The sequence below is a fragment of the Capricornis sumatraensis genome, chromosome 4 (genome assembly GCF_032405125.1).
Source record: "Capricornis sumatraensis isolate serow.1 chromosome 4, serow.2, whole genome shotgun sequence".
Classification (NCBI taxonomy): Eukaryota; Metazoa; Chordata; class Mammalia; order Artiodactyla; family Bovidae; genus Capricornis; species Capricornis sumatraensis.
In genome coordinates, this window is record NC_091072.1 from 147875330 (window position 1) to 147884758 (window position 9429).

Sequence of the window (9429 nt, forward strand, 5' to 3'; positions counted from 1 at the left end):
GACGCCTCGTGGGCACCGCCTTCGCCAGCGGGGAGAGCGGAGCGGTCCGCTCTGGAATCCTGCCCGGCTTCGCGCCGGCCCGGCGAGCAAGTGTTCCGGCTTCCTCATCGGACCGGAAGGCCGGAAGAGGCGGGACTTCGGGGCGCGCAGTGCGCCTGCGCGAGACGTTTCCGTGGGGTGGTGTCTGATCTCCCGGCCGAGCCGCACGTGGAACTCCGTGCCTTCCTCTTTCAGGTGAGCCGAGGCTTCGGGCGGGTCTGAACTAAGTCAGGTGAGGGAGAGTGAGACGCTGACTTGGATTGGGACGTGTGGAGGGGCACCTGGCGCGTGGGACCCAGGGCCTGGGGCTCAGCGTGGAGTGGAGGTTTGGCTAGGCCTCGAGAGGCTAGGGGGCAGCTGAGTCGAGGTTCTGATGGAGTCGTTGCCCTTTCCTGACCGTCTGCGATCTGCCTTTCCCTTTCAGCACGTTTACCATCTCCCGTTTTTGTGTTCCCCAGGACCATGGGGCGCAAATTGGACCCTACGAAGAAGGAGAAGCGCGGGCCGGGCCGAAAGGCCCGGAAACAGAAAGGTGCAGAGACCGAACTCGCCAAATTCTTGCCTGCAGGTAAGAGTCAGGCGTGCTTCCCCTCCTGATACTCCCGCTTTTGCGTTATTCTTCCTTTATATCTTAACTCTTTCGTTTTTTTGGTCTATGTGTTCATTTTCCTTTCGAACAGAACGTTGTAATGATTTACTAGAAGACTAGTATGAATGAAATACTCTGATTAGCATTTAGAACTTAGAGGAGATGCAGCAGGGACACAAGAAGCTATGCAAGGACAGGTGTGATTCAACGTTGAGGGAGTTCCCAGGAGGGGGCAAGCCATAGAGTTAAGATAGCTTAAAAAGATTCTGTAAAGAAGTTGGGTTTTGGGAAAAATGGATGACACTGTAGCAAGGGGAGGTTGGGAAGGGGGCAGTCCACTCACTGTGAACTGCGTTGTGGAGGAGATGGAGACGATAACCACAAATCTGGTTCCTGCATAATACTTGGTTGTCTACTGCATGGAAGACAGGGTGGGAGGGGAGAAGGGGCAGGTAGTTCATGTGCATCTTTGTATAAAAGATGTGATTAATTGAGGTGTTGGCAAGTGCTCAACACTGTGTTGAACCCTTTGGGCTCATATCACCGCAGTGTCCTATGAGAGAGGTGCTGCTTAGAAAGTGGATGCTGAGAGTTTAACTTGCAGACAATTATCAGTTGTCCGTAATTGATAATTATCAAAGAGCTGAGATTTAAATGGTAAGTTATTTAGAGAATATATGAACGGCAGCAGTTGTGGAATCTGTGGTTGGTAACTGATTGTATTGTTTAGTCGCCTCAGTGTGTCTGACTCTCTTGCGATCGCATGGACTGTAGCCCGCCAGGCTCCTTTGTCCATGGGATTTCCCACGGAAGAATACTGGAGTGGGTTGCCATATCCTTCGCTAGGGGACGGAGCCAGGGATTGAACTTGTGTCTGTTGCATTGGCAGGTGGATTCTTTGCCACTGAGCCACCAGGGAAGCCCTGGTAACTGATTAGTTGAGAGTAAAAGAAAGAGCAGAAGAAAGAATTTGTGTTACCAGAATGGTGCTGATGCCATTGAAACCAGTCTGGAGGGAGGCCCAGTTTGGATTTGGTTGGTGAACAACCAGACGGAGCTCGTCTCCTTGGCATCTGTTGGCCGGCTTCTGGGAGAGCACGTGGTGTGTGTGCCCTGTCATCCTCTGTCACCCCATGGATTGTAGCCTGCAAGGCTCCTCTGTCCATGGGATCCTTCAGGCAAGAATACTGGAGTGGGTTGCAGTTGCCTTCCCCATCCCAACTCAGGGATCGAGCCTGAGTCTCCTGCATTGCCGCCGGATTCTTTATGGTCTGAGCCACCAGGGAAGCCCCCAGAGCGCAGTGGAGTGGCTTACTGTTTACTCCCTTTAATTAGTATCCTAGTTGTTTCTCCTGTAATCTCCTATTCTGATTGTTTGTTTTTTGAACAGGTGGTGATGAAAATTCTAAAAGGCTGTCAAGTCGTGCTCGAAAGAGGTGAGTGTGTCCAGACCTAGATTACACGGATTAAATCGGTCCTGCTCGTCTTTCAACATGTGATCCCATGTGATCAAGCTGATGGGAAGGGCTGTTGGGGACTGTCACATTTCCCCACTCTGGGAGGTGGCAGAGCCTGGAGGTGTGTTCCGTTTTCTACTTCTTATGTGTTTTTAGGGCAGCCAAGAGAAGGTTGAGCTCTGCTGAAGCCCCTGAGATGAATAAGTCCCTTGGGGCCAAACCGTTGCCTGGGAAGCTACCAAAAGGTCAGTGAAAATAAGAGCTGGGTGCTTCCTCTGGGTCCTGGGGAAGGAGGGACTTGCTGAGCATTTCTGACCTGAAAGGAACAGCCACAGGATATTCTCGGGCGTAGGGGAGGCAGGTTCTATCAGTGTGTGGCTGCCACCGGTCTAGGATTCTGCAAACCCTTTGGGGTCTCTGCAGGAGCTGTCCAGACACCTGGTAAGAAGGAAGCCTTGTCCTTATTTAATATTGCTCGAGGCAAGAAGCGCCCGGCACCAACTCATAGCAGTGCAGAGGAGGAGGAGGAAGACTCTGAAGGGGACGGTGTGGTGAACCAGGAGGACCTCTGGGGCTCCGAGGACAGTGATGCCGATATGATAGATGATTATGGAGCTGGCTCCAACTCAGAGGACGAAGATGAGGATGACGATGAAGAGGTGGGCTCCATCTCTCTGGATCTCCCAGAAGCGATCCTTGCCTTTTATTAGAGTCTTTCCAGATTGCTTTGACTGTCTCTCAGTGATGAGGGTAAGCCTGAGGAGAGAAAAGGGACTTTGGTGTGCCATCACTGTTTCAGAGCACCGATTACCTCCTCTCAGCACATGTGCAAGTTTAGAAGAGCCATAGGGATAGAGTACTTTGAAACATGAGATTTTCCTTTTGATACAGCAATTCCACCTTAGGAATGTGATCCAGAATGCAGGCAGGTTTACTTGTTAAAGTATAAGGAGTTATTACGTATTATACAGTTCATATATTTGTGTCATTAGAAAAGTTCAAGCAAAATTCAGCGCAAGTGTCCTCTTGCACCCCTCACCCACATCCCCCTCGTCTCTACAGAGCTACCATTTTGAAGTTTCCAGGCACCGTCCATGTGGACCATAATGCCAAAAGTCTGGAAGCTTCCAAAATGTCCGGTTTACTTAAGTGAATTAAAGTTCATTCATATGTGGAATCAACATTTGGCCAATATGTCTGTGAAAATGCTTGTGTTCTTACTGTGAATGAGAGAGGCAAGAAGCAAACTTGAAAATGCATCGTGATTTTAACTGAAAAATGACGTAGAGTAAGTGTGTAGGGAAATACGGCGAAACGGGCACCCTCAGGGCAGTTTTCGTCCCCACCCTGTGTATGGTATGGTGTGGGAAGACCAATATAATGAACGCTTTGAATTCCTCGTTTTATTTCAACAGTGGTAAATATCGTGCCAAGCATACAGTCACTTTTGTAGAATCTGTATTTCTTTCTGGGAGCAAGACTTATGTTTGTATTTAGGAAAGAAACAGGTGGGAGGTGTTCTGTGGGCTGGTGGGTGGGTCGGCTTTGCACCTCCAGCCACTTGTCTCTCTTTTCAGTTGTTGCCCATTGAAAGGGCTGCTCGAAAGCAGAAGGCCCAGGAAGCGGTTGCTGGGTGAGTTGTGGAAACTCTTCTTCGGGTGGAGCGTAGGCGGCAGCTGGGGAGGAGGAAAGCTCAAGGAAGGAGGAGGTGTCGGCTTTGATCTGTGAGCCACCCTGCTCCTGGACCTGTGTGCAGGGACCAGTGGAGCGAGGAGACGACTGACGAAGAGGAGGAAGAGGAGCAGGTGTCTGCAGAGTCAGGCCCCAGAGAGGACGAGGAGTCGGAAGGGGGCCTGCAGATCAATGTGGATGAGGAGGAGCCTTTGCTGCCCCCTGCTGGGGAGGTGGAGCAGGATATCCTTCCAGAGCAGGGTGTGGGGGGATGTGTTTGTGAGAAGGGGTTTCCAGGCCTGCCATCCCCCCTCGCCATTACACACACACCCGGAAACAGTTCCTTAATGGGCCCACATACCCAAGCTCCAGACTTGCAGCGTGTTCACAAACGCATCCAGGATATAGTGGGTGTGCTGCGTGACTTTGGGACTCAGAGGGAGGAGGGTCGGTCTCGCTCAGAATACCTACAGCGGCTTCGCAAGGACCTGGCCACTTACTACTCATACGGCGACTTTCTGCTGGGCAAGCTCATGGACCTCTTCCCTCTGTCCGAGGTACCCACTCGTTCGTCCCTGATGCTGGTCTGCGTTTCCTTCCTGTTCCCCCATGTAAGGAGATAGCTGGCCTCCTGGCCCTCTGCTCTCCTGGTGGAGCCCCTCGGCCAGCCTGACTCCCTCCTCCCACTGTCCTCTGTCCCAGCTGGTGGAGTTCCTGGAAGCCAACGAAGTGCCTCGGCCCATCACCCTCAGGACCAACACCTTGAAGACCCGGCGCCGGGACCTTGCTCAGGTGAGAGGTGGGAGGCGGTAACTTCTGTGCGCCCAGAGACTCCTGCATGCCACCCTTATCATTTACGGCCACAATCCAGGGGGCGAACTTGGACAGGCCTGGTGCCAAGCTGGGTCAACCTGCCGGCTCAGGGCCGAGGATCCGTGTGGAGTGGGAAGTTCGTCCCCTCAGCCTCTGCTCCCTGTGACTGGGCAGTGATGGAAGTGCTGCCTCACAGAGAGACGGGTGGAGTTGTCTGTCTCATCAGTCATGGGGAAGCTGGTGAGACCGTGATTCCTGCCTGCAGGAAAAGACAGGACACGCAGGCCCGAGCAGTATTTGGAGCTCATCATTTCCAAGGGTCCCAGGTTAAACCCTGGGGTCTAGAGGCAGTGGTGTGGCCCTGTGTGTGGCGTGTCTTCGGCGCTAGGTGACCCGACAGCTGTCTTCAAAGTGCCGTCACCAGCACTGTTCAACTGATGGCAAGGGTGCTGAGGCGCTGGGAAAATTGGGTTCTGCTTCCACGAGGTGAAAGAGCAGGAGCTGGCAGTCTGCTCCATGGGAATGGAGTTCAGACCTCGAGTTAGAACCTGAGGCCCAGGAAGAGGAGACATGGGGAGGGAGGGGAGAAACCGCTCATTTCTCCCATCTGTGCCGACTGCATCCTTACTGAGCTCTAGGGCTGTGGTGCCACAGGCCTCTGACATGGCCATATCTTCACATCTCCAGCCTCTCTCAGAGCCTTGACTTCAAGGTTCTAAAACCTTCATCCGTCTTAACCTTTAGGCACTCATCAATCGTGGAGTTAATCTGGACCCCCTGGGCAAGTGGTCCAAGACAGGACTCGTGGTGTATGACTCTTCGGTGCCCATTGGTGAGTGCGCCCCGCCCCAGAGCCCTTCCACCTCTGCCCTCGTTCCAGCGCGTCACCTGCAGGCTCTCCTCCACAGGGGCCACGCCTGAGTACCTGGCCGGGCACTATATGCTGCAGGGGGCCTCCAGCATGTTGCCTGTCATGGCCTTGGCACCCCAGGAACACGAGCGGATCCTGGACATGTGCTGTGCCCCTGGAGGAAAGACCAGCTACATAGGTAAGAGGAGGGGCCGGCAGGGCGAGGACCCATCCTTAGGAAGCAGGGGGTGGGGTCAGTGACTTGAGGGCACTCAAGAAACAGCCCCAGGCGGCCCAGTTCTAGCCCCATGGTGCCTTTTCCTGCCCACGTGACCTTGGGCAAGGTCTTGGTTCTCTGGTCCTCTGTAGAAGGGCGAGGTGATGGTGCACAGGTTGGCCTTTATGTCTTGCTTGGATTGTGAAAGTTACATATGTGTGCACAAGTAACCGTTACATACAGTGACTTGTAACCATTTAATTAAACTTGGAAGAATAACTGAGGCTGCTGAGTAACAATGGAAAAACCACCCTGGCAGGTTTGCTCATCACAGGGCCCAGCACAGACTGGGTCGACAGCGGGGAACATGGCTTCCTGGGGAAGGGCTGAGGCTTTGCCGGCAGGGGGAGGGGAAGCCCAGCAGGTGTGGAGGCAGAAAAGCTGCAGCTGAGCCCCGTGCCCTTCTCCCTTCAGCCCAGCTCATGAAGAACACAGGGGTGATCCTCGCCAACGATGCCAATGCCGAGCGGCTCAAGAGTGTGGTGGGCAACCTGCACCGGCTGGGGGTCACCAATGCCATCATCAGCCACTACGATGGGCGCCAGTTCCCCAAGGTGGGGCTCCCACTGGGCGTCTCTCCTCCCCCACTTCGTGACCTCAGGATGTTGAGACTTGCCCCTGAGAAGCTCACAGTATAGTTCCATTGCCCCAAAATATCCTCTTCACCTCCCCTTTCCCCAGGTGGTGGGCGGCTTTGACCGAGTCCTGCTGGATGCTCCCTGCAGTGGCACTGGGGTCATCTCCAAGGACCCTGCCGTGAAGACGAACAAGGTGCAGGGGGTGGGGGACCAGCTGGGGGAGGGGCGCCCCCGGGCAGCCAGCGGCACTCTCCTCCCAAAGCCCCCTGTTGGGATTCCAATGCCTGGGTCTCTCTGTCTTGGGGGCAGGACGAGAAGGACATCCTACGCTGTGCCCACCTGCAGAAGGAGCTGCTCCTGAGTGCTATTGATTCTGTCAACGCCAGCTCCAAGACAGGGGGCTACCTCGTCTACTGCACCTGCTCCATCATGGTGAGGCGTGTTGGGGCACGGGAGGGAGCTAGCCTGGGGCTGTCATGCCCTCAGCGCCCCTTCAACTCCAGCTCTGCTTTCCTTCCGTCTCCCCTACACATCAGGTGGAGGAGAACGAGTGGGTGGTGGACTACGCCCTGAAAAAGAGAAACGTGCGCCTGGTGCCCACTGGCCTGGACTTCGGCCAGGAGGGCTTCACCCGCTTCCGGGAAAGGCGCTTCCACCCCACACTGCGCTCCACCCGCCGCTTCTACCCTCACACCCACAACATGGATGGCTTCTTTATTGCCAAGTTCAAGAAATTCTCCAATTCTATCCCCCAGTCCCAAACGGGTAAGTGATCTGCTTTTTGCTCTCTTCATCTCCACCTTTGCTCTTTCCCCCTCCAGAGGCCTTGGAGTGTGGCTGCAGGGAAGGGTGGTCCTTGCCCCCCCCTAGCTTACCCTTGAATGCTGGGGTGAGAGATCCTTTTCATTCCAGCTAGAACTGGTCCCAGGGCTGAACCCCAGTTGGGTATGTTAAAGGGTTTGTGTGGATCGAGCCCTTTGCTCAGTTGTGCCAGGTGGCTGCAGTTGTCAGCAGCGAATGCTCTCCAGCAGGGGTGTGGTTTCTTGGCCGGGGGTGGCCTTCCTGGTAACAGATCTCAGCCTCAGCAGTGGGCTGGCGCAGGACTCCTCAGAACATCAGTTCTTTGCAGTCTCACTAATTGCAGATGGTTTTCTTGGCTGTCTTGGGGAGTTTGGACTGGGCCATAAAGGCCAGGGTGGGGTTTTCTGAAACAAACCTGAGGGCTCTGCCTCCTGGGATGTCACCCTAGGCTTAGTTGCACGAGGGAGAGGTGGACTTCTTTGCACACAAACTTGGTGACTTTTCTCTATAAACAATGCCTCTTAACATGAGTCGCATTTGCATGTTAACACATCTCTTCAAGAAGCAGCAAAGTACCCTATATATATATATTTTTTGCTGTAACTTAAAAGATACATATTGACTATGTCAGTCTTCATTCATGAAGACTAGCTTGTTTTTAGTTACTCTGTGTGCCTTATTTGTCTGCATCTCATCAAAAGCTGCATGGAAGAAAACATCTTTTCTGATTAAAGAAGAAGCCCAGTGCTTCAAGTTTGTTCAGGATTCACCTCCTGCTGGCCCCCAAGGGGCACAGCTTCCTCTGAAAACCTTTTGGCCCATGGATGGGTAATGGTATCTTCTCTTTATTACAGATTGCAAATACGACTTGAGTAGAGGCTAGGTGAAACTAAGTAATCTGAATCTAGGTGATCTGCTCCTAGGTACTGCCCCTGTTGTGTGGGACACTTGGCCAGGAGGTGGCACCCAGGAAGTCTCCTTACTTTAATATCTCTGCTTTTTCTGCTCCACTGATGATCATGACCCAGTGATGAGGTCTTATTTCTCAAACTGTTTAATTTTAACCACAGGAAATTCTGCGACATCCACCCCCACAAACCCAGACTTGCCCAACGTGAATGGGCAGGTGACCCCCAAGTCTGAGAGTGGCAGCCCGTCTACCAAGAAGGCTGGTCAGGCAAAGCAACGGCTGCAGAAACAGCAGCATCCCAAGAAGTCTTCCTTCCAGAAGCAGAATGGCATCTCCAAAGGGACGGACACAGAATTGTCCACTGTGTCTGCTGTCACAAAGGCCCAGGCGTCCTCCAGGCTTCAGGACAGTAGTCAGCCGCCCGAAACAGCAGCAGTGGTCAGGGAACCGAAGGAGGCTGGGAAGCTAAAGCAACAGTCACCCAAACTGCAGTCCTCCAGGAAAGCTGCCTTCCGGAAGCAGTGTGCTCCTCCCAAGACCATGGACACAGACTTGCCCGCAGCACCATCCCTCTCCAAGACCCAGGCCACACCCAAGCCTGAGGACCGTGACCAGCCCTTTGGAAACACCACAGGGGCTGAGAAGGTTAAGCATCAGGTGGCAGAGCAACCTTTCAAGAAAGCTGCCTTCCAGAAACGGGATGGCACCCCCAAAGGACTTAAGACTCCCACCGTGTCCTCCCGCAGTTCCAGCCGGCCCCCGCCAGCAAAGAGGAGAAAATCTCAGTCCAGAGGCAGCCTCCAGCCTGCGCTGACTTCAGTGGATGGTTGAATTACACTGCCATTGTTGCAGGGCTGGAACTCTCCTCTGTGAGGATGGCTTCCCAACCATGGATGTGAAATTTAATACATGTTTTACAGTCTCTGGCCACTGTGTGTTTTTTGGGGGTGGGTACTGGCTTTGCTGCTTAAAAGAGCAGAGGAGGGAGGGTGAGATAGGGATCCTCAGAAGAGGGGACAGTGCAGTGCACTGAGAAATCAGGTCAGTTCCGGGGAACCCAGGGAAGGAGATTCATGGAGTCAGAGCTGGGTGTTTGGACTTAGGAGGGAGCAGGGCAATAGGGATGTAGATGGATTTCGTGCTACCAGAACTACGCAGTACTGGAGGACCTGGGTTTCAGTCACTCAGCCGCTGTCTGTATTCCGGGCATCGGCCGGGGTCCGCTGGGCTCAGGGCTCAGCCCCAGACCCGGAAAGTTCTGTCCAGGTGCCAGCCTTCGAACAAGCCTTTCATTGGCTTACCCCCTGCCCTCCCCCGCCCCCATGACCTCTGCCCCTCCCGTCGAGCCGTCTGATTGGCTGTTCCGCGTCCCCCTGGCGTCTCATTGGCTCTCCTCCCTCGCCCAACATCCCTGCTCCCGCACGGGTTTCTGTCTCCCAGCAGA

The 9429-nt window shown here is 54.0% G+C and overlaps 1 protein-coding gene across 2 annotated transcripts; it reads left to right on the top strand.

Moving 5' to 3' along the window:
* Window positions 1-160: 160 nt before the first annotated feature.
* Window positions 161-8859, top strand: NOP2 (NOP2 nucleolar protein). Of its 2 annotated transcripts, none has more exons than XM_068971339.1 (16): window positions 161-234; window positions 498-607; window positions 2019-2064; window positions 2242-2330; window positions 2509-2744; window positions 3663-3718; window positions 3842-3999; window positions 4114-4367; window positions 4459-4548; window positions 5314-5401; window positions 5478-5618; window positions 6111-6250; window positions 6378-6467; window positions 6584-6706; window positions 6811-7039; window positions 8146-8859. In XM_068971339.1, the coding sequence occupies exons 2-16, from the start codon at window positions 502-504 to the stop codon at window positions 8814-8816; spliced, it is 2517 nt and encodes an 838-aa protein (XP_068827440.1). In that variant the 5' UTR covers window positions 161-234; window positions 498-501; the 3' UTR covers window positions 8817-8859. The 2 variants fall into 2 exon arrangements, with proteins under 2 accessions (XP_068827440.1, XP_068827441.1); XM_068971340.1 differs by having other exon boundaries at window positions 4114-4313.
* The last annotated feature ends 570 nt before the right edge of the window (window positions 8860-9429 follow it).